Source organism: Sylvia atricapilla, chromosome 1, assembly GCF_009819655.1.
Source record: "Sylvia atricapilla isolate bSylAtr1 chromosome 1, bSylAtr1.pri, whole genome shotgun sequence".
Lineage (NCBI taxonomy): Eukaryota > Metazoa > Chordata > Aves > Passeriformes > Sylviidae > Sylvia > Sylvia atricapilla.
Window position 1 is genome coordinate 23,598,656 of NC_089140.1, and position 25,036 is coordinate 23,623,691.

At 41.3% G+C, this 25,036-nt stretch overlaps 2 protein-coding genes across 4 annotated transcripts in view; one reads left to right on the forward strand and one right to left on the reverse strand.

Annotated features, from left to right (window-relative positions):
• The window catches only part of CDK6 (cyclin dependent kinase 6), a 136,442-nt gene extending 112,491 nt beyond the window's left edge, over nucleotides 1–23,951 (reverse strand). The window contains exons 1-2 of one of the 3 annotated variants that reach the window (XM_066317291.1): nucleotides 23,213–23,951; nucleotides 20,617–21,103 (exon numbers count right to left, since the gene is read on the reverse strand). In XM_066317291.1, the coding sequence (XP_066173388.1) occupies nucleotides 20,617–20,849 (233 nt within the window). In that variant the 5' untranslated portion in view covers nucleotides 20,850–21,103; nucleotides 23,213–23,951. Of the gene's footprint in view, nucleotides 1–20,616; nucleotides 21,104–22,631; nucleotides 22,918–23,100; nucleotides 23,158–23,212 lie in introns of those variants that run through there. The other 2 variants (XM_066317308.1, XM_066317299.1) reach the window with 2 other exon arrangements.
• The window catches only part of RBM48 (RNA binding motif protein 48), a 241,495-nt gene that overhangs the window by 144,615 nt on the left and 71,844 nt on the right, over nucleotides 1–25,036 (forward strand). The gene's annotated exons all lie outside the window — the stretch shown is intronic.

Sequence of the window (25,036 nt, forward strand, 5' to 3'; positions counted from 1 at the left end):
CATTTCTATGTTTCATAGGTAGAGTTGGGACCAAAGAGTTTGTCTTCCTCAAAGAAGCATCAAGAGATGACTTTTAGAAGGGGAAGACTTCCAGTTTAACAATATAATGAATTCCATTGCTAAAGCAAAAGAGCACAAAACAGAAGAAAAAAAAAAAGCCTTAAAAAAACCCAAAAGGCTAAATTAGCTAAAGTGGACAATCCTAAAGATGCACAAAGTAAATAAGCAGCATATATGCTAGTTAGAAGACATGTTAATATGAAAATAAAATTAGTTATTTTAAATTATTTGAATTGTGTTGTTCTAATGTATTCAGGGAATTCCATTACTAAGAGAATCTACAGACCTTTTAATATAACAAGCTATATATCCATGCATTAAACAGAAAGCAATCAGCAGACAAAGAAGTAAACCACAGTAAAACAGTGCATGGTTCACTCTCATGCCCATTTGTTTCCATTTGGGTATATTATTATGTATCATTTCTTAAACAGAAAGCGCTTGTCTCTCTAAATTACATTATAAAAAGGAAATCCTTGGTAAGAGAATGAAACCAACATCACTGGGATACAGGGTGCAAACTTCTACCAGTCTGTTTATTGCTATGGTCACTTGCCATGACAACAGAAGCTTTTGAGTAGTATTGTATAAAATTCCTTTAGACCTGTTAGCAGAAGAATGCATTTTTGAAGTCAGAGTACCAATGTGTGGAGTAAACCTGTCATAGATCTTGACCTTGGATGATCCACTAGCCCTGAACTACCAAAGAACTTATGCTGCACTCAATTTGCAGCATGCAAAACACCTAGGTGATTTTATATGTATCACCTAAAGCTTTATCTGCCTTATCTGCTTGGTATCTTTCCTCTCTCTTATACTCAGCCAGTCATTACCTGGATAGAACAATGCAAACCCCCTCCTGTCATTTCAACCCCTATCAGGTTTTTAGCCATGCAGTGAAAACTCTACAACTTGGGGCCCAACATGCATGGTCCCCTTTAGCACTTAAGCATCCTTATCTGTATCACAATCTCTTCTTCCTAACTCTTTAGTTACCCTTAAGCACTAAATTCCTGAATATGGGCCTTTTTCTCTGAAAACTATGGTCATAATGTATTCTAAGGCATTCATCACAGTATTTGTTTGTCCTTAAATTCTGAAATGAACAAACTGTGAACTGTTGTTTTCCCAGTCTTAACCTCGGGGACTTCTGTAGAAAATAGCAACAGATGTGAACAGTTCTTGTTATCTTAAAAATGGAAACAGCAATTTAACACCAGACATTTAAACTGCATGAAAACAACTATTCAAAAATGTCTACATCTGTTGAAAGAATCTGTTTATGGATTCACTAGAACGGCTCAAAATTTCCTGAAAATGGATCAGATATATCTGCCCACTTTCAATACAAGCGGTTAGGTGGTGAATGTAGTTGCCACATTTAGGATCAAGTCAAGTGAAAATCCAAAAGGCGTCTTACACTTCGTGTGTTGCTTTCCACAAATTTGTCCTGCATGAGGTTATACCCCATAAAAACAGAAATGCAGTTCACAGTGCTTTCTATATACACATGGTAAGGAGAGTGACTTAGATCAGGCTTCGATGCCAAATGTATTCTCAGTAATATTCTTGTGTGCCATGATGCCAGCAGCACCATGAGCTTCAGACAAAAGGGAATTCCTCATTGACTTCAGCAAAACCTGGAAGGGAGCACAGTGAAATCATGCAACCTTCCAGTGGCACTGTACTGTGTCCTGTCACCACTATTCCACATGCTACAAATGACATCTCATCTGCCCAAAAGTAAACAGCACTCAGCTGATTTCCAAAAATCAAAGGACAAAGGCTATTGCTCACACCAGTAAGAAAAACAAACAGGATCTGGTTTTGTGAGGAAGCCAGATCTACTCACATAAACACTGCCCTCTTCTTTTTAAGTAGCATTGTAAAAGAAAAACTGCATGGCAGAGTAACAGATAACTTTAAGAAAAAAAGCAAAGTGTTAGAGGATATTTATTCTAAAACCAAAGTATCAAAACTATGGGACTACAGAGTACTTAAATTCAGCAGAAGGCATATTTAAGGCTTGTACGAAAACTATCAACTTCATTGAACATAGCGGTCTTTGGCTACCCATCATGAGACAGGTCAAAGGCCATTCCTGCACAGCTTGTGAAGCAAAGTGTTCTCTCAGCTTCCATGGAAGAGATACAACTCCTGCAAAGGAGTGACTCAGTGATTGGTAGTTAGTTTGAATGGGTCATGTAGGTCTTCATTTATTCAGGGAAAAGAAGGAAGTTGACTGAATCACTCTGAGGAAGGTACTGTCATTCCCTGCTTTCTCTGAAAGATGTCTAAATGACTAACTTAGACAAGATGCTTTAATTTAACTGAATTTAGAAGAGGGTACTCTTTCCCATAAAGATTGTAACTAATCAATTTCACTTGGTGTGATTACGGATTCTGTTCAGTTAATTTCTCAATGTTATTTTAAAATATTTCTTCCATGTAGAAGGTAAAACAAAATGAGAGAGAAGTCAAAAGAAAAAAGATACTAAAACCACCTCTGCCTTATTCACTCAACCCTCAAAGACCAGGATCAATCCTAAACAGCTCAGCATACAAGAGCCTTTACCTAGGCCTCATGAAATCAATGCATGTATTTAACTGGCTTTGGCACAGGTCCAGAATTTCCTTTAATTTGAAAGGGAATTTCACCGGTGACAAACTTGCAGGATTGAGTCTAATATGCATGTTCTGAAGAATAGAAACAAATGGGACTAATAAATCTTCAATCGAAATTTACAAGATTCCTCTGGCTTAATAAATTTAGCTGGAGGCCATTGCTCTTAAACACTCCCTACATAAAAAGGGATCTTTTTTTTTTTCTATTAGCATGCAAATTCCTTACATGTTTCATCAGAACTACATCTTGCCAGTCTTTTAAGAGATTGACATCATAGTGGTCATTTTCCCATTCATGGCCATTCACAGGTGGCCATGCAAGCTCCTTGCCTGTCTTGTAATTTCTTCTATCAAGTTTTTTTTATATTAATAGTACATGCAAAGTAAACAAAATATAACTATTTTTGTAAGATTCTCAGGTGCTGTCATCCTCCAGTTCTTAAGGTAGATGTCTGATACACGTTTCCTCCCTTTCTAGCCAGTTTATATGGCACAGTGAGCCAACCATTTAAAGATTAATGCACATGGAGTGAAGTATTCTACAGGCTATACAGCTCTTAAAGTATTTCCTTTAAACTCTTGCACACATATGTAAAAGAAAACAAATTAAAGATTATTTGAAGAGTTTGGCAATAAAAATGAGGTGTTAGTAGCATTCTGAGCTGGCAATAAATCTTATCCGACTGTTTTATTAATACAGGGCAAAGGCAACTATTTCTTTTGGGGCATCTTTCAGCAGCATGAGATGAAGGTTTACATTTTAATGTATAGGTAGTTTTGAAATAAATTCAGCATTTTGTAAATTACAGTTTATGTCAGGTGCAAACAAACGGCAGAACTGCATTTTGATTATTTTGCATACATCATCTTTCATATTTCTGAAAGAAACGGGCAAACTGTAATAAATCTCACAAAACAAGGTCTGATTCCCGGAGCACTAACATTTTTACATGTAGGCAAATGGAAAGAGGGTCCATGCACCCAGGTGGTGCCAGCAAAGCAGGTATAGACAGTGTGGGTGTGGGCCAAGCTGAGGGGGCCTGAGCACAGCCCATGGCTGAGGCTCGGGGGCTCGCACGGCTCCGTGGCCAACAGCCAGCTCTCGGCATCAGCCAGGGAGTCAGGCAGGGCTGCCTCCCATCTGCTTGCAAACGCTGCAAGGATTTACAAAGCAGTGGACATGGATTATGAAGATCATAGAGAAGTCAGTGAGAGCCTCAATTTGCCAGGAATTATCACTTCAGGCCTCTCCCGTTCTTACACTATTCCCTACACCAGGAGCTATCTTTCTCACTTTGGAGTATAAACACTGGGTGAGATACAAATTGTTCTCTTTCTAAGCCATATATGAATTGTTCTATTAATGTAATTATTTTCATTTCAAGAATGAGTCAAAATACAATGAGGGCTGAAGGAGCTGCTCCTCATAATTTTCTATATTCCATCCCTAAACTCCACAACCACCCTATTCACCTCTGTTGGGAGAAATGGCACAATACCACAAGTGATGGTCTTGAGCCTTTGCAGAGCTGACTAAACAGACACACCATACAGGCCCCACAGAACCACCAGAGTCTACAAAAGCCTTTTCTGTGGTTAGCCTGCCTATTCCAGTGACACACCACTTTTTTGTTTCATGTTTTTCCTATCTACCAGAAACTTACTCCTCTTAATTCTACTTTATTGCTTCTGCTTACCTTCAACTTAAAAAAAAACAGTCAAGGAAAATACAAATTGTCACCAATACGAAAAGTATGTAATCATATTGGACACCATCAGAAAACCACTATTTTTTATGTAAATCTTCAGGCTTACCGCACCACAGGTGTTTAATAATGGTGTTACTGAACTATCAATTTAATCAATTGCTCTATCATATAACTTCCAAACTCTTGTGTGAGTAAACAGTTACCAGTGATACTGGCCTACAAAGATAATTTTTTTTCACTGACATGTCCAACACATGATGGAATAGAAGGAGACAGGAAATAAAGTAAGATTCTAAACTCAAGGACTAATTAAATTGAATAGGTACAGGGAACACATTAAGGCAATGTACCATCTTAAAGATGTGGCTCCCTTAATTGCAGGGAGGGAAAAAACCCCACAAAACTGTCAAGGTAAATTACATGATTTAGGAACAAATGTCCCAAATTACAAAATAATCTATGTATTTACGGTAATCAGAACACCTGGGAATTACTTGTTGTGCAAAGTCTCAAAGATTCTCAATGACTTCTCCATGATTTTCAATTAATATCCTAAAGCCTAAATAACAATATAGGACTGGAAGAAAAAACTGAGACTAGCTGCCTGCATTAATAAGCACTCAGACAACAGATAATTACATTGAGAATGTGTAGATACCGCAGGGCACAAGATGCTTCCCACTCTTCCACAGCAAATGCAGAGCTGGAGCTTTTCCTTATGAAGCACTTTAGTTTGAGAGCCTTACCATAACCCCAGGTCTCTAAAACAGAAGAATATTCGTGAAATAAAACTCCTAAGTTATTCCAGGAAGCTGACCTCTACCATTTTACACAGGATATTAAATAGACCCCAGCTGTCTCCACTTAGAAGCGACTTAGTTCACATGTTTTATAAAGGTCCATTCAGCTTTCTGCGTTATCGCAGAATTGAAGTGACTTTCTGTGAAGAAAGACAAACTACCCAGTGATTTCCCTCACCTACTTTACATGCAGCCATATCCTGGTTTTCAAACATCACAACCGGCATCTGGATGTTCTAATGTAAGAACCTGCATCTCGATTATGAAAATACTTGACTGAAAAATTGGAAGAAACATACACAGTAAATCTTTATTTTTTGCTAAATCCAGGTAGACACAGTAGTCTCCACTTCCATGGATGCCTCTGTAAGCAAGCCCTTACTGGTGTATGACTATGGATCTAAATGCCGTACAGTTCACACAATTCACCACAGAAGGCAGAGAGTGACTGGATTTAGATCACTCAAAGCAAAGGAACACTTTTTCAGGCTTGTGAAAGTAACAGTCATCAATGTATCAGAAAAGCCATGGTAGTCAATGTTCATTGCGAAAATTTTAGTTTTATTTCAAGAACTCGACAAACTTTTCAAAAAAAGCCTCCATTTAAAAGCTGACAAATGTTATTGCAATATTTTCGTATAAAGGATGTGCTCTGGGATGACTGAATTCTTGAACTGAGTGATTAATGCTGATAAGGGATGGCAATTTCATGCTTGAAAGAAAGATTGAAGTAACCCTGAGTTTTGCAAGATCTGAAAACTTTTAAAAAGTCAGTATCAAAGGAGATCACATGATCTAAATATTCTCTAAAGCCCTTAAAAAGTATATATTTGTACTGCAAACAAGAGGAGAAAAAAAAAAGCCATCTATTAAAAAAAAACTAGTTGTGCTGCTTTTAACCATTGACATTCTCTGTTCAGTTGCTCGCTGCCCCAGGTGAGGTTAAGCCAACACATGTCAAAAGATGCCTGGGCTCTTTGCCACTGACATTAAGATTTGTAATTTTTATTTACTCTTTTCAGAACACATTTAATAAAACGTACTACTTTATTATACTTAAGAGTAAGATGGCATTTCAGCTTCATGCTCCAATTTTCAGTGTCACGCAACTTTTTAAAAACCATTAAGTTTTGGGATGTCTTTCTCCTGACTTGCCCTCATCCCCTTTCCATTTTTTCTAGACTTTATAAACTAAAACTGTTCACACATTTTTAAGTGCAGGCAATAAAGTAATTGCAGTCCTATATGTCTAACAACCCCAACCCATGTTACAAAATAATAATTCCCAAGTTAAAAGCAGTCAAATCTTGAAATTTTCATGGTTTTCCTTTTCCACATACACCCAAATGTGTAATATGCATATCCAAACAGGTTAATAGAGCAGATTATTTACTCTACTACTACGATATTGTCTTAATAGTTCCCTAATAAACGAAACTGTTTTCAAGCCTGTTATGTCAAATTATAAAGCAGACACTTAAAATAAAAAATCGTGGAGCAGAATCTTTTAGCAGTATTGATTGACTGATTTTAATTTTGAAAGCTACTACTTAGCAATGGGGGCTGACATGTTTTGAGATTATGGAAAAATAGAATTTCTCCCAAAATTATTCCAAGAGGTAAAGCTATAGCACTCCCGCTTTACAAAAATGCTTGGATAATTCAGACTGGAATGTAAGTTAGACTCCAGAGTTTTCCAACTTTTTGCAATTACACAATCATATAATTTGCCCAAAATTAAATTGAGGCAATGAAACTATGTACAGCCATCAAATTTTTTCAATAATGACATAATAAACCCACTTAGTGGCAAATCCTGTATGAGATCAGTATGGTAGAGTGAAGAGTAATGACAAAATGAGAAACCACAACTGAGAAAGCTTTGAAAGGTGCCTTAAACTACTTGTAGACCACATGAGCAACCATCTCCAATGCACAGTGTCAGTTACTTTTCCTCTTGTAAAACATTAACAATTTTTGACCAAAATGGCTTCTGCTGAAGCTTAAAATTGGGTGCAGGGCAAGCAGGCAATGCCCATCCATCTCATCTACTGTCAGTGCCCTTTAGCACTTTCATGCCAAACACAAACCAGAAGAAGACTGTCTGAAGCCGGTAAATTTCACAGAAACCCACACTTTTCTATTACAGAAAGTGCATTATTTTTGCCAAGTGATAAAAACAAGTGCCTTGTACAAGCTCTTACCAACAATTCATGTACAATGGACTTTGGTTACAAAAAAAAATCCCCTATAATGCTCATTTCATCTTCCATCTAAATTCTCGTACTCCCCCCTTTGATTTCAATACTAACTTTTTGTTTTCCCACACCCAAATAATTTTCCATTTGATTTTGTGACATCTATTATTTAGTGTACAAACTCTCTACTAGCACTTCCACTTTTCACCCTCAAACTTTACTGACTGGGTCTAATCTCATTGAGATTGAGCAAGCTACAGTTGGGTAGCCGCTCTACCTTAGAATCATAGATTGGTTTGGGATGGAAGGGATCTTAAATATCATCTACTTCCAACCCCCTGCCATGCACCCTTCACTAGACCAGGTTGCTCATCTCCATCCAGTCTGCTCTTGAACACTTCCATGGATGGGATACACATCACTTTTCTGGGGAACCTGTTCAGTGACTCACCCACTCTCACAATAAAGAGTTCTTTCCTAATATCTAATCTAAACCTACCCTCTTTGAGTTTGAAGCCATTCCTTCTTGTTCTGTCACTACAAGCCCTAGCAAAAAGTCCCTCTCTTTTATTCTTGTAGGCTCCCATCAGGTACTGGAAGGCCACAAATTAATCATCTCAAAGCCTTCTTTTTTCTAGGCTGAACAAACACAAGTTTTTCAGCCTTCTCTCACAGGAGAGGTGCTCCATCATTCTAAGCATCTTAGTGGTCCTGCTCTGGACTTGCTCCAGTAGATCCATGTCCTTCCTGTGCTGGGACCCCAGAGCTGGATGCCAACTTCCAGGTGGGGTCTCTCTCACCAGAGCAAAGCAGAAGGGCAAAACCTCCCTGTCCTGCTGCCCACGCTGCTCTGGATGCAGGCCAGGACACCTGTGACGTAAGTGCCAATGGCCAGGTCATGTCCGGCCTTTAATCCATCAGTATCCCCAGGTCCTTCTCCCCAGGGCTGCTCTCAATCCCTTCAACCCCCAGCCTGTGTGGATACTGGGGGTTGCCCTGATTCAGGTGCAGCATCAGCGCTTGGTCTTGTTAAACCTCACAAGACTCCCATGGGCCCACTTCTCAAGCTTGTCCACCTGGGCCCCCTCTAGAGTTAAAATGAGCATTTCCAGAGAGCAATTCATTGTACTCCAGTGTGAGCGCCAAGCGTGAGTGGGATGAATTATTCTCCTAAAGCACATGCTCTCGCTGCACTCACTATGGGGAGACCCTAAATGACTAGCACAGAGTACACTTTCAATATTCAGATGACTAAAGTGTCTACTCACAATTATCTCACATCTTTATCTTGTTATGCATGGCTATGTGTACCTTTTGTGAATCCATCATGATACACTGGAGCACAGCAATAAAAAGGGTGAAGAAAGTCTGTTCTTTGCCTTGACATCTCCCATTCCTTCAGAGAGTTTAAAAATCTAATACTCTTAAACTGTCCTGCTGTATCTAGCATCCAGGAAGAGGATATAGATCAAAAGAGCAGCTAGGATTTCATTGACTGGAGAGAGCATGATGTCAGGGAATTAAGTATGACCCAAGTGCCAAAAACTGTGCTGCTACAACTCTCTATTTAAGTATCCACCATTTCAAAACTAAGCCTTTTTATATCATTTCTCTTGACTGCTGAATTTTTGATTACTTCTTGTTTCTTAATCTCTCTTTTCTAAAGCCTATTGTTACTACGTCAAGTTTGAGAACCATCTCATTTCCAAAAATGTCAGATTTAAGTATTGTGGCCACTATGACTGTGTCTTGACTATTACAATTTCTTAAATCAGCTACTGCAAGTCATTTCAGGCTATAGAGAGTGATCTCTCTTTTTTGTACTCCAGGAAGAGCTACATCATTGATTGTATCTCTATGTTTTGTCTTTATACCTTGTCTACTTGTCTTTAAACCCTGTCTACCTGTCTTTAAACTTTGTCTACTATGAACAGTGGTTACATCATGCTTTATGAGTATTTTTGTGAACTTAGTTTACTTAACAGCTTCTTCCAGAATCACAGGCTTAATGTCCTTTTGTTGACATACAGGACAGCAAAAGATTATTTGCTTTTCATTACTTAAGCTTTCTTTCTGCAGAATAGTCTCGTTCACTCTCAACTTTGGTTATAGAAAACCAAGCAGTCTTTGAACTGTATTTTCTTACAGACATTACAATATTCTTTTGATTTGGGATATTCCAACATACTTTAAATGTCTTCTAAGAAAACTCCCTCATCAGCGTTATTCACCTGTCTGCCATTTATCTATATCCACAAATCTATCATTTTTACTCCAATGGATTACCTGTCTCTTCTGCGCAAATCCTAACTTTTCTTGTTTTTGTATTGCCATGATCCTCAGTTCCAGTCTCATTTCTCTTTGTATTTTTTCACTTCTGCACAGATATTTAGTTCTGAAATAACTGACATCTCTAAACAATGTTTTAATCTGACCAAATAAAATTTAAAATAAATAAAACCTTGAATTCTCAAGAATAGAGACAATATGAATAATAAGCAACAGAGAATTAAGAAATGCCAGGTAACACTTTTTTTGTTTTAAATGATGCTACAAACATAAAGGCAGTATGATGCATAGGATTCTATACAATGAAGAGATACAGATGCTCAGTTCTGCAGAATTATTAACTTGTCTGGGCCCTGCCTTAAGTTTAATGAGATATTATTTTAATTTTCAGACTACAGTCATGAATTCCAACGTGTCTGGATATGGGTATTACTGCTTTGATCAAAACTTGTTGCACAGCATTTTATAAAAAACAGAGATAAACAGTGAGGCAACAAATTGATTTGAGATGTCTGTGAGGAAACCACAAAGATCAGTGGGTAGGCCTATCTCCATTAACAATCTAGAAGGTTATCTAAGGATAAACAACACACTAATTAAAGTGCAGATGTTGCCTAATCTCGACGTCATACAAAGTATGCTGATAGATAAAGTCAGCAAAACAAGATTCACTTTATAATCTACTTCCCGGCACAGAGAAATAATACAGGTCATTCATTCACTGTCCCGAAGGAACCTGGAAATCAGTAACAAGGGTTCTAGATCAGAGTTGTGTTAGTAGTAACATTAGACATAAATCTCAATACTGTACAGCAAAGTCTCTAACTCTGGCTCTTAAAAGCATTTGCACTAGAAGCATTTGCCCTTGAAGAAAGGAGATGTACACTGCACTGAAATGACTGTATCTGTGATGCAACCTGAAGCTGAAGAGATAACTTTGTACAAGATGCTTAGGTGACAACACAGCAGAAATCAAGTATTTCAGAGGACACATACTGAGTTAGAGAGGAATTATTTGTGCTGCAAAAAGAGAGCATAATTAGCAGTGAAACAGGTCAACAGAAATGCTAAATCTACTTCAGTGAAAAACCTAATTAATTTTTATACCCCAGCTGGGTGAACTCAGTAGTTGCAGCATCTGAACTCTAAACAGTGAAGTCTCAAACATGCATGCTTGATAGGACACCTCTGCACAGTTCGCCTGTGCTAATGCATTTTTGTTCATCTTAACATTAAGACATCTTGATTTGAACAACCAAAGTTGTTTGAAGCAGCGTGGCTCTTTCGATTCCCCAGCGGAAACTCAAGCCCTGAATCTGCAACTCAATTTTGGGATTAGCTGGAAGTTGTGTGTGCAATTCTGCCATTAGCAGCAAGTGCTAGGCTGATGACACAGATGAACTGTTAACCATGCATATTTCTTTTTGGAATGCAAGAAGATAATAATGCAAGAAGAAGCAGAAACTCTACCTTCATCTGTAATCCTCTAGTTAAAATATTGTATATATGTTGATGCACTACCACAAAATTAGGGCACTTTAAGATCAGAACTGTATTTTTTAGAGAACACCAGCTGCCTACAATTTATTGAAGGTCTGCCATTTATTATGAGACATATTTATATTGTAGACAGCCAAGAGAGAGGTTTTCCAGAAAAATTATGTGATCATCAGTGAGAAAAATTGAAAAGGAAAAATCATATGGAATACATAGTACTGTGAATCTTAAGTATCTAATTTGGTCTTTAATATGCAACATTAAAAAAAACCCTAATATATTTATATGATGAGGAAAGGGATAGGAAATCAAACTCCACGAAAGAAAGTGGGAATCATACTGAGACTTACTAAAAGGGATTAAATTTTAATGTGGATATAATGTATCTATGAGAATCCCGCCATATTTCTATTTATATATGATGGATTTTATTACAGCTTCATTCAAAATACTGTTGCTAGGCATGTTTTAAAACAGTTGTAAATGTAAGGCTTTCATATCCTGTGTATGTTTTTAGTATCATGGTGTTCTAAAAAAAACATATGATTCTGTATTTCTGTGCATTAAACATTTCCAATTTTTTTATTTGTAGAAAAGGAATTCAATTCCTTGTCACAATGAGGGAAAGTTTAATGTGACATTCAACGGCTTCACAGCCCTCCCTTTTTATTGGGAAAGAGCAGAGTATGCAAGGTCCTCTAAGGTTGTTTCACTTCAGCAGTAGCTGTGTATCCAAATGAGTCCTCCCCCAAACATCTAAGCACAGTCAGTACATTCCCAACTCCTACAGCCAAGTTAAAGTGAAAACGGTCTTAGTTCAGTAATGATTGAGGTGGTTTGCTCTAATCAAATTAAACCAGCCAAATGTTCTTTTCAAAGGTAACTGTCTACTCTGCAGCTGTATGCAAAATACCACATCAAATGTGGAAAAAAAAAGTGATAGAATTCTATCCTTACAGTAGAGCCCTGGCTCCACAGATGAAGAGAAACAAAAGCACCAGTGCAGCTAGGAATTACAATCACAGAAAGCTCCCAGAAATATGCTAACTTAAGAAACAGTGAACAAAGTACTGAAATTTCCAGTTTATAATTAATTGATTTCAGGGAAAAGGGAGTTCTCTGGCATTGTTAAACAGCAATTTATCACACTGACCACACTTCAAACAGATATTAAAAGACTAGCCAAAGTTTCACATAAAAGAGAGAAAAAGAAAATCACACAGGATTTTCCACTCTGTTTCTCACTTCATTTCTCTGTTTCTATCAAAATATGTAATACTCTGCACTGACTAATGTTTCAAAAGTCCAAACTCAATAGGTTTCACTTAAACTCAGTATGATTCATCCACACTAGAACTGAGTTTTCAGTCATTAAACACGGGAAATTCCTGCAAAGATGAATTCATGTCTGAGTTAAGTTTTTTATTTTCTTTTATTAAGAGAAGATCAGTCCCCTGATAATGATAATCCAGAGGAATAAGCAGTCAGTGTTGGTGTGAACCCATTTAAAACAGTACAGAACTTTTTGCTAAGCTCGTAGTTTGTTTGCAAGGTATGTCATAGGAAATCCACCCAAGGACAACTCTACCAATACCAGCAAATTGGCACACACTGTATTTAAGTGTGTGAAACATTCACTTTGTCCTAAAAATCATGTGAGATACTTCAGAGAATAGAACCCCATCTTCTGAAACCCTAAAAAGACATCCAAAGCATCATATGGAAGAGTTTCTTACTACTTATATAAAACATTTTTTATTCCGCCTGAAGAAAATACAACTCTGTCATTAGAAATTTAAGGTCTGATTTTAAAGAGATGATTTAGCAGACTATTTCTTTTTTTTTTCCTAATGATGGAACAAATTTTCAAAGGTGAAGGGCATATAAATAAATAAATAAATATAGAAATCAATACAATCATTTGAATGCAATGAGTTATTTTGAAAAGAGTTCGGAAATCAACAGTCACATTTCCACTCTTTGACAATCATCTCAGCAAAGGCTTCCCAAATGGCAATTTCCCAAATGAAAAATGTCAAAGGATCCAATGGAAAAAAACACTCATTGGAAAATTCTGAAGTGGTATATTTATTAAATACAAATTCTTTAGAGTTCAAAGGCGCACCTGTTAAATAATTGTGCCTGTATAATTAGAAGTATTTTGTATTTTTCAGAATCTAAGAAGATATAAAGAATAGGTGTAAGTGGAGAAATCTTGTCTCTTTCAAAAGAAAAAAACCACAGCTTAGTTATATATGTATATGGGCGCACTTACCTTCGGATAATTTGTTAGATCATTAAGAATCAACTTGTTCAGCAATACTGGAAAATAACTAGACTTCATACCAAGCAAACTAAATCCTCAATACCCAGCAAAGTTCTGGAATGAACTCCAATTTCTATTTTGTTCACCGTCGCAAAACTTTATGGAATAATTTTAAAACTTCAGAACTAAATTACATCACCTAAGAATTACTACAATGACAAATAACCACCCTTGATGTCAAATTTATGTTACTACTCTGTCAGCATAGCTATATTACTTATTTTGCATGATTCATTTTAACTTTTAATAGAAATACTCTCTAGAAATAAGGTTGTAATCAGTATCTGTGATTCATATTCTGATGTATATTCTCCCTGAACTCTGTCCAGAAAGATGTTTTAAAATTCAGTGCATTCTTCGTATCATAGCTATTTCTATTTGATAATGCACTTAGACCTGTGCTAAGCTTCAAACAATGGCTTAAATCCCACCAAGCCTACCTGAATGACTTAGTCAGTGCTTTGCTAAGTCACAAACTCCAGGTCCAGCCTGCTCTCTTTTAAACCCTGGCAAAGCAAGCAACTTTTCTTCTCCCTGCTCTGTTCCATACTTCAGCCAGAAGTGAGTACCATGAAGCAAATTGGAAAGTCTCAATGAATCTATCCTGGCCCCTGTGTGGACTATATAAGTGTGGACTATCCACTCTCCTGGCATCTAAATCTTTTCAAGAAAAGGCTCAGTTTTGAATCCTGGACCCCATTCCATTCCCTTGCCTGGAAGTCATAGCCTGCCACAAGCAATCGTTGTGGCGAAAGAAATTGGTTTTCCCTTCTAGGCAGGACCCAGCAAGGCTAAATCTCTTCAAGAACAGCACAGACATAACCATCCACAGATTTAAACCAGGAAGGGAGCACTAGACATAATCTAAAATGACTAACATTTACTCATACAAAGACTGGAAACATGTTTTTTGTAAAAAACTTAGATTTAGAATGAGATAAAATACTTTTTTAAATGGTCTTGTACTCACTCCAGAAAATGAGTTTCCTAAGGCTCAGAAGTCTATTCCATACTCAACCCTTCCTTCCTGACATGCTCTTATCTTGTCCTGCTTCTGCCAGATCATGTATTAAAACTAAATCATCACATCCATAACTAACAAACAATTCATATGACTGGCAAGAATATCCTTGTTTTCCCTGTACATGCTCATTCTGTGTACTGTAAGGTTGCAAACAGATGATGACAGGCCAGCATTCACGTCCATCCTGCCCAATGTCCTCCGACAACAAACTTCTACAAGTGCAATGTGCCCAGTGAGTGGCAACCACATCACCCCCTCTGCCCTCCAGCCATCAGAGAAGCCAGTGTTTCCAGGCAGACAGGCCCTTCCTCCCTTTGCAGGGAGGGACCTTTGCAGCGTCCCTTGCAGTAGCCAGTCATTGCAGGGATGATCTCCCTTGCCTTCTGACCAAAACTGCTCTCCAGCCTGGAAATGCCTTTCCCTTGCCAAGGCACTTCCCGTCTTCACATCTGCCTTGAAGACCATCCTGTTTGTGTGAGACTAAAACTGACTCTGAAGCTCATTCAGTTTTTCCTTCCCATTACTCATCCACCATTTCTACTTCAGCTGAGATTCATCTGCCACACAAATACTTGGCAAGTTTCAAGTTCAATTTCTTCTGCTCCACTCCATCCGTGTATCTTATTTTACTCTTTCTGTGTGCAAGACAATCTTTCTAACTAGCAATGCAAAGGTCACCATTTCTTTGTCTCTAGGGGCTTGCCAGATGCCATATTGAGTGATGCTACACAAAAATAAATTGTATCACACAATACAGCACACTGTGCAAGAATGACCTCATAGACTAGAAGTTTAACATTAGTTTGGCAGAAAAAAGAAGGAAGGAAGCAGTATTCACTAGAGACAAACACCCCCTAAAACAGAAACGTTTCACTTGCCAGGATGGAACATCTCAATAATTTTGAGAAGATCATCCTTTCAACTTATTAACGGTACAGTAATAAAGCCAGGAGCCAACATCAGCATCACCAAAATTTAGAAAGAGAAATAAAATTAGCTACCACCTTTTGAATTTTTTTCCCTCTGTATGCTTCCCCGTCATTTCAGTTTAACAAACAGAAAAAGGCAAAACAAATAAATGTTCAAATTGTCTTGCAAAAGGTTAACTAGGCATGGATGATCTGCTGCAGCTATGTTCTGAACGCTCTATTAGGTTAGACAGGGAACTTTAGGACACTTACAAAAAGACCTTCTAAGTACAAGGAAATTTTAAGTCCCAAGCCATTTATCCACTTCTGGGACCTCTGAGCAAGGTCAAGCAAGTGCTGGTTTTTATGTCAGCACATGCAGGGATGGGGGAGTGATGTGTATGCCAGCCTCTCCCCCACCACTCAGGTGGTTTTGCCAAGACAATCACTTGATGGGCTCCACCAAGTGCTCAAGTGTAAACCAAGGGACAACAGCATGGACCACTGGACTGCAAAAGCAGGGAAAAGCAGCATGACATGACTGCTGTACCACAGAGAGCAGTTTATAGTGCCATTTATAGTTCAACGGGCATAAAATAACATAAAAACTTGAATATCGTGTAACTGGAACATGGCAAAGCAGTCATAATTACTGTGCTCCCCCCCACTGATTTGTATGCAGAAAAGAATGAGGAATAGATTTAGACCTCCAGCTAGGTGGATCACTCTGCTGAACCTCAGTCAGTTAGCTGGGGCACACATTCTGCAAAGTAACAGGAAGGAGATAATCACAGTTTTTAATTCTTGCATGGTTATGATCACTTCGAATGGCAAGATCTCTGACACTTACCTTTGAAATAACAACCCAAGACTAGATTATATTTTAACAGGTCATATTCAATAAAATTTTGGTTATTTTAAAATTGAGTAGTTACTAAACCATGAAAATACTAAAGAAGTTATATGTATAAAAGAAAAGTTATGAGACATGAAGCAAAAATATATAGCTTTGCATTTTGTTCAATCTGCTTAGGGTTTAATGCTATTCAAAACTGTTAAATACAAATATGATAGAAAACAAGCATGCCAAGAACTACAGTAGTCTGTCTTGCATATCACCTTCCCAAAGTGCAAATTCACAGTTTGCTGATGATTAAGATATGGGGAAAGTTATTCATCTGATTACCAGCAGGAGAGAGATAAAATGAATGCAAGATATTAGCATTATAATCACAAGATGAATTTTTAGAGGTATCTTGCAGTAGGGTTTTACACACAGGAATTTCCTGAATCTAATAGGTCATTTATTCCTGGCAAAGTCAGTTCTTTATCTACATATATTTCATTTTTCCCAACTAGAACAGCACTATGTTATGTAAGTGCTGGACCAACTTTTGCCACATTTACCTACTGCATATATTTAAGTTTTATTAAAGCATTACATCTTATTATCTGAAAGGTGAGCTAGAGGAGACCCTTGATCATCCTTGTAGCTTGACCATCAGCTACAAGGGACTTTTCCAAGCCTACAACACAGCTATTTTCAGATTGATTTACAGTAAGCTTTACTCATGAAGATTCTATTCTTAACTTTGTTTTGTGAAAATAAACAGAATATAGTAAGGTGTCCTGGCAGAGAGGAGCTATACAAAAAGAGCAGATGTGAATGTGAAAGGATTTTAACCACATAGCAATTATCTTAACTGCCTATCTATACACCATTCTTAACAGTCTTAAAAAATTTTAGATCAGTCCTCCTTATTTCCATTACAGTACAGAGATTTTCACTACTATCAGTGTTCTGATGAAGATTTTATTTCCCTTTGATTCTTTTCTTGCACCTTGTGCTGCTTTATTCTGCAGTGAAGTCTTATCTAATTTCATAATCTATATCTGTCAAAGCAACTGTGCTGCAAAAAATGCATCTCTTCATTGTACAAATATGGAAATTACAGCCTTGGAACAAAGGAACACAAAAGAAAGCTCTCATAATTAGCAAGCAGTAACATGGAAAAATATGATAAATATACTTAAATTATTCTGTGCTATCTCTCCCTTACAGAGAAAATTCTCTTCCAACCCTAATGCCAAGCACTGGAGACCAATTTGGCTCTAACTATTTCTCAGAGGTAATTAATCTATAACTGTTTAGGACCAACCTGGGTGGGAGTAGCAATACTAGTCCTGAATCCTGGGTCTATGACCAGCAAAGCCACAGAGCTCTATCTATGCCTAGAAAGTACTGGGTCTTTCCTTACCAAACTGCTCTTTGCATTTAGCACCACTTCATGGCAAAAGAGAACTCCTGGGCTGCTGAGACCCTTACTGCACTCTCTGGAGAAGCTCAGAGCTACCATTTGAATTGAAAATGACACTCAGACTAAGTCAATGTGGCCTGTGATCTCTGTTGTCAGCTGATGCCGGAGTACCACAGCAGAGCACAAGGCCTGTGCAGCTCATCTGTACGAAGTCTGTCTAAATTCTGACTCACTGAATGACTGCTGGTTTGTATTGAGCAACTCATGGATCACACATGCCACTACTCAGAGGTAACAGATACAACACAGTATTTGCAGTTCCAACATAGTTCTCTCAGGCTAGCTGCTTGTAATATTCAGAAAAAAACTAGATGTCCCCTCAAAATCAAAAATATTTGGTTTAAAATATTTGTGCTGTTATCCCAGTGCTGGGAAAACAATGTACATTTTAATTCAGTATGCAGACAATGCATTTGGAATTGTTTTTATTTATTAGCCTGGCCATGATGGCAGTTTCCAGAATGCATGCCCAAACAATAAAAATATTTTGAGCATAATACGTTCAATAAGTAAGTACAATTAGATCAGCTGCTTAAAATTGCGGAACTTCTTTTACAGTATTTCCTTTTCTGAGTATATTTACATAATACAAAAATAGATGTTTCATTTCAATAAATTTCAAACTCTTCTACTATATTTTGTAACAGATCTGGGACCTTTAAATGTTTTCAAATAATTTTTCCCTTTGAAGGATATTATTCTGGTCGCTCCAGAGGGCTCCTTGTCTGCTCTACAGAGTCAAAATATGGACAAAAGAATGAGTTTTGAATAGCATTCCTCACATTTCAGAAGAGAGAATGTTTGGAATTGCTTATCTTCTGCCTTTGTGGAAAAAGGTGTGCAACCAATGTCCCAGGCACCCGGATATATTACCCACCAGCCCCTTGTATCTGAAATGCTGCTTACGGCAAAAAGGTACAGGCTTCACAACACCACTATGAGGACCTGGAACACACTTGCACGGATTTTTATATTAAAATTACATTTTCATATTGCTGGTTGAAATACTCACTGCTTTGCAGAGAATCAGTTTTCATTCAAGCTTGTAAAAATATTTGAAGCTTCAATGTGTTTATACAATGCTCTGCTGAGATTAAACTGCACTTAAATCAAGCAAAAGAAGCCTGCAGTTGCATAGTCAGTTCATCAAACAGCTCTTTGGAAAACAAGAACTGTATTTTCACTATTTAGCTGCATTCAAGATTACAAAGCTCTTAAAAAGATCTTTTACATCATATGGAAAGATGTCAATGGCAGAAAAATTCTTAAGTATTATGTTCAATTATTCCCAAACAAGATTTAGCTGTCAAATATATAAATGCTTAAACCTGGACAACTAAATCCTCCTTTTCTCCCATAAATTAATGGGCTGTGTTTCAAAGATTTTGACAACTCCCAATTATCCCTCTACTGCCACGGAAGAACTTTGTGCGTGCTCCTCTAAACCAAACCACTTGATTCAGTGATCAAACCGATGATGCCCACTTTTGAAGCATACAGACTAAGCCTCTGGCATTACTAGGTGCCAGCCAAAATAATGGTTATTAACTGAATTGTGGATTTCCTTGATGAGCAATGGAAGTGTGAGCTGCAGTCTGTATGTGCCCCACAGCTCACTAAAGTGACACTGATGACATACACTCCATGATCAGCATTTCAGAATACATGCACTTGGCTTATTCAGTTTTGACATAAAGGAGACTGTCACATTACACTACCTTGAAATGAACAAAAGTTAATTCATCTCTAGCAATTGACTTTCGTAATTCAAATATTATTCTTCTGTCTCATCTTTCCTCTTGGACCTAATAAACACCCCCTGATCTCAGACCCTACAAAAAACGATGATTACATGTGCAAGGCATTTTGAAATTCACCTGTAAGTTCAGAGTATCTATTTTTCTAAGATTGAAAGAGTCTTGGTGTTAGTGAAGTACAAAAATGTTTTCCTTTTGCTGTGTAATATGTGCATAAGTAACACAAAGAATGGGAAATACTCTTGCTAATATAGCATCACCAGCAAGATGCTGACCAGTTTCAATCTGGGTATCCTCAAAGCGAAACTACCTTCTTGAAGTTCGCAATTTTAATAAAAGACGCTCAAAGGCTGCTGAAGGTTTCCAGCTACAGAAAAATGTAGGGCTAGCCTTATCATTGAAAGCACAGGCCATTTACCCAGAATTTATGCTACTGACACAACAGAAAGGACATCCTGGGACCACTGCCACCATTTTGCGAGCAAGGTCTGACACCTGTACTTTTGCCCTCTCGGTAGCACAAATCAGCAGCTTGTAGTGAAAATTAGTACCAAACAGTACCCAGCTATAAGGCTGCCTGTAAAGCTTTAACTCTTAAGCTGTTCCTTCTCTTTAACATGATAATATATGGCTCTCTACAAAAGCATCTAAAAAGGCAAGAATGCACATTCCACCACTGCTCTCATTCTTGCTATTTCTGTAATGAACAGAGCTGCTAAAAATCAGCTGCAGCTGGCATTACTAATAGTTCAGACAAAACCAGGGAGAGGTTGGGTTTTTTTTTCATTTTCTCTCATGCCTGAGGAAATAGTATATATATGGCTCCTTGCCCATCCATTCCAACACTTAAATCACACACCTATGCCTCTGGAGATGGGTGATTGTGTGTGTGGGAGGCAGTGCACAGGGATGAGGTGAGGTCTGGCAGGCAGCACCATGGCCTGTTGAAACCTCAAACCACACTTCATGCACACAGTTTAGTGCTCACTTCAGCCACAAACCCAAACTAGTGTCCATTCCATTTACGGCCCCAAACTCTTACTCACCCAATTCATGTACTAAACCCAGGAGCCCACTGATCAGGACAGTGGCCCCACTTCCTCACCTGACCACGTTGGGGTGTTCGAACGTCTCCAGGTGCCTCAAAACTGCCACCTCTCGGATAGTGGACAGTGGCATCCCCTCCTCGCTGGTCTGCACCCGTACCCGCTTCAGCGCAACAAAGCGACCTCCGTTCTTCAAGTCTCGGGCTTTGAACACCTTCCCGTAGGCTCCTTCCCCAATCTCAGCCACACATTCATACTGCTGGTCAGCCAGGTTTGTGCTGTCCTTATCCATGCTGGCACCAGTCCTCTTCCTCCTCTCCAAGTGCCTCAAGGTGGCTCTCAGTCTCACTTACTTTCTCAAAACCAGTACTTTGCTTGGGTGCAGACAGGTCACCCACTTGATACCTCTGCCAGAGAGGCCGTAGGAAGCTCTTGCCCTCCTGTTCTTGTTCCTTTTCTGTACTGACCACAATGTGCCTCCTCTTTCGGCCACCAGGAATTATCATACAGTCTTTGGGAGCATTGCCTGTGTAAAGCCAAACAAATCTGAGGACAAACCAAGCAAGAAAAGTGAGTTTAGTTTAGTTTACTTCATGACTTTGCACTGTTCAAAACCTGCTAAAATTAAGCTAATACAGTAGATAACTATATGCAAAGCAAAATCGTGGTGGAAAGGAAGATGTGAACCATGAGGGTGACATATGTATCAACGTCCCAGAGTGGATGATACACTACAAAGTTATCGCGCTCTGTGCAGAAGGCCGGGCTCTCGGGCACTCAGCTACAGAGCAACAGCATGCTGAGGGTTTTACTGAGAATGGGCTAAAGATGATGGCTCTGTGACACATGTGTGATGGGGAGCTAACTATGCACGTGTGAGAGGAAGTGTATGTCCAAGAACTTATGTCAGGATTTCAGGACTCTAAGTTTTCTTCATTGAATGTGGTGATGTCCTGGACACGTATTTTGCTATATTATTGTCACTTGCTTGTAAATACTAGCATTTGGAGGTTTCTGCCTTGGTCTGCTTTCTCCTGTGCTAAGCCCCTCATGAACAGATCACGATCACATCGCAAGAAACAAAGCACCTATGGAGAGGTGAAATACATGCATATTTAGATGACAATAATAGGTTATGAAGCATTGTGTGCTGAAATTCAGAAATATGCACTTGAGCAAATTCATTAACAAGCAAGGGTGCTGGCTGTGAATACTGCCACATGTGTCACTGGAAACTCTCTGCAAAGGGGTCAAAGATGTCTTCAGGAACCGCAGGCTCTGCTGCAGAGTGCATGAGGCTGGAGAGCAGAAGCACTTCCTTCTGCATCCAGTTTCATCCACTTTCTGCAGGACTGGGCAAATCCTCTCCTCTCACAAAGCTCCACATCAATTCCCCCCTTTCCCCTGACCCTTTTTAATACACCGATACAGTGATCTCCAGGACTGCAGCCCTCTCCTACACCACATTTATGCCGTGCTAGGATGAATGAGTACCAGATAGGCGAGTCGGGGATCCCGACTTACTTAAGTGGAGTTCAACCACAAAGCTGCAGGGCTATTCTGCACCTTAGATGAAAATCGCTATCTGAAGGAAACCTGTGCCCACTGCTCATCCCTTCTCGCTGCAGCCAGAGGCAGCTTCCCCGCCTCGCCGGCTTCACTTCCCAGCACAGCTGCCACCGCACCGCCCCAGCCACCGCACCGCCCTGCCTCCCCTGCCTGCAGCATCACTGGGCGACACGGAGCGCGGGCCGCCCCGACCCTGGTGTGCGGGGATCCCCTGCCCGAGCCCGTATGCGGGGGGATCCCCTGCCCACCCCGACCCCGGTGTGCGGGGACCCCCTGCCCGACCCCGGTGTGCGGGGATCCCCTGCCCGATCCCGGTGTGCGGGGATCCTCTGCCCGATCCCGGTGTGCGGGGATCCCCTGCCCACCGAGCCCCGGCGCGGCCGCCCGCGCCCGTCCCGCCCCGCGCCGCGGGCAGGGCGCCCCCGAGCGGCGGGTAGCGGCGCGGCGCGTGCGTGGCGGCGGGGCCGGCGGGCCTCTGCCCCGGCGCGGCCGCGTGGAAACTTACCCGTGCTCGCCCTGCCCGGGCACGGCGGGGCACCGGGGCTGCCCCCGGCCGCCGCTGGCCCCGGCGCGCCGCCGAGCTCCCCTCCGCGGGCGCCCCGCAGGCGGCGGGGGGTGGTGGCGGGGGGACGCGCGGGGAGCCGCGTCCCCGCGCTTCCTCTCAGCGGACGGGGCGGAGAGGGGGGCCCGGCTCCGCCGCTCGGCAGCACGCCGAGGGAACCCCTCCGGCGGCTCCCCCTGAGGGCACCCCTTCCCCCGCGGGCCCCTCCGCGCCCCCGCACCGACCCCGAGGCGGTCGCGGTGGCACCGCGGGGCGCGCTGCCCCGGCCCGGCCGCCGAAGGGACGCGTCCGCGGTGCCGCCCGCGGGGAGGGGGGGTGCGCGGCGTGGGCTCCGGGGCCGGGCGGGGAGGGGGCGGCGTGTGGGCCACGCCGCGGGGCCGGGTGCGCGGAGCACATGGGCGCCCCGCGTTACCTGGTGTGCGCCACGGCCGCCTGCACCGCCACCAGTTCCCCAAATAATCCTCAGCCCCGGGGGGTGGAGGGGGGGGGGGGAGGGAGGGGGTGAGTCCTCTTCTAACACAAACCTCCCATTGAGCGAGGCGGGGTGGAGAGCCGGCCCGGGGTCTGCCCCTTCACATGGCGATGTCTCCGGCAGGTCCCGGCAGCGGCCGCCCGGGCCACACAGGTAGCTGATCCGCGGCTCGGCCGCCCTCGGCTCGCATCTTCCTGCCGCCGCCGCCACGGGCTGCACCTTGGCGCAGAAGGAGCTCGCACTCGTCCCCCAGCCCGCTCCTCCCGCCCCCACCCTGCCCGGGGAAAAGGAAAACGCAAAATAAAAATCGCGGCCGGCGGCCCCCGGGGAGCTGCAGCGCCACGATCGCAGCCCCGCCGGCCGCAGCCTGCGGTGCGGGGCTCGGGCACCGGCCCTCGGCGCCGCCGCTGCCCCGGAGCTGCGCTGCCGCTCCTCGCTCTCTCCCCCGGCCTCTGTTCTGCCTGGGAGCAGCAGCAGCTTGCTGCCTTTTTTTTTTTTTTTTTTTTTTCTCCCCCTCTCCTCAACTTTTTTTTTTTTTTTCCCTTGCTTTCCCACGCTGGCTGAATGTGACTTGACCCCGTTTCAAAAAAGTTTGACATAGTGCTTCAACATTTCCGCATTCCTCCCCGACTACAAAGGCTGCAGCCGCCTCCTTCTGCTTTCTGTCTCTGCTCTCTGTCTTCACACTCAATGAAATCCTTCATGTGCCCCTGCCAAAGGCAGCCGCATACCGCAAGGGTCGCCGCGAGCGCCGCGGCCAGGCATGGCCCGGGGCGAGCGTCCCGGGGGGTCCCGGCAGGGCCCGGCCCGGCCCCGGCCCCGCCGCGCTCGGCGCTGCACCTCCGCCGGCTGCGGCAGCACTGAGAGCCCTGACTCATTCCTAGAGCTCAGCGTGCGAGGCGCTGGGAAATAACCCTTTTGGGCTTTCGGTTTTCCCCCCACGCCCCCGTAATGCGAAATAACTTTTTTTTTCCCTCCAGAAAAACGCGAATTCTTTTGTGTCTGGGTTGGGTTTCTTCTTCCTTTTTTTTTTTTTTTTTTTTTTTTTTTTTCCTTTTTTTTTTTTTTTTTTTTTTAATTTGCTACTTTCCATTCACAGGCAGCGCAGAGCTCTGGCAGGAAGTAAGCGCCCATGAATGCTTTCAGGAAGCATCAAGAAACTTCATTGCTGAAGAACCCCCAATCACAGCAAAGTCTTTGCCCAGACAGAATTGCTGCTGGAGATGCACGGGGCAGGGGGGCAGGGAGAGCAGGGTGTGTGGAGGAGTAGGGTGCATGGGCAGCCTGTTTTCTGATGCAGAGAATATTCTGTATGGAGCCAATTCCTGCAAATACTGAAATTCGCTGCAGGGAAAAAAAAAAAAAAAAACCAAAAAAAACCCACCCACAACCACAAAACAAATACCAATCAACTCTGTCTCCATGGGGAAAAAGCATATGGCCTGGTTCTCAGTTCTCCCACCTGGTACCCTACCCTCTAGCAGGTACCCTACCCTCCAGCACATGCTCTTCTGGACCTCAAGGATGATTATGATACAGCTCTTGAACTACCTCATACACTGGTTTAACTGGAAAGGAGCAGACCGAAATCACCTTGTACAGTGAGAAGTGTAATTTAACTAAGTGTTATTATAACTACAAAAAGTGTATGTCTAGAACTTGGCGCTCTACACTGATTTAGAAAACTAAAACAAAACAAAACAAAAACCCAAAAAAACCCCACTAAAAAGACCCCCAAAACAAACAAACAAAAAACCACCCCCCCAAAAAACCAACAAAAACACAAACCACAAACTAAAAAAGATATAATATTGTACAAATGAAAATAATTCCTATCAGAAAGAAACATATAATTACTCTATCTGGGCTCACAGTG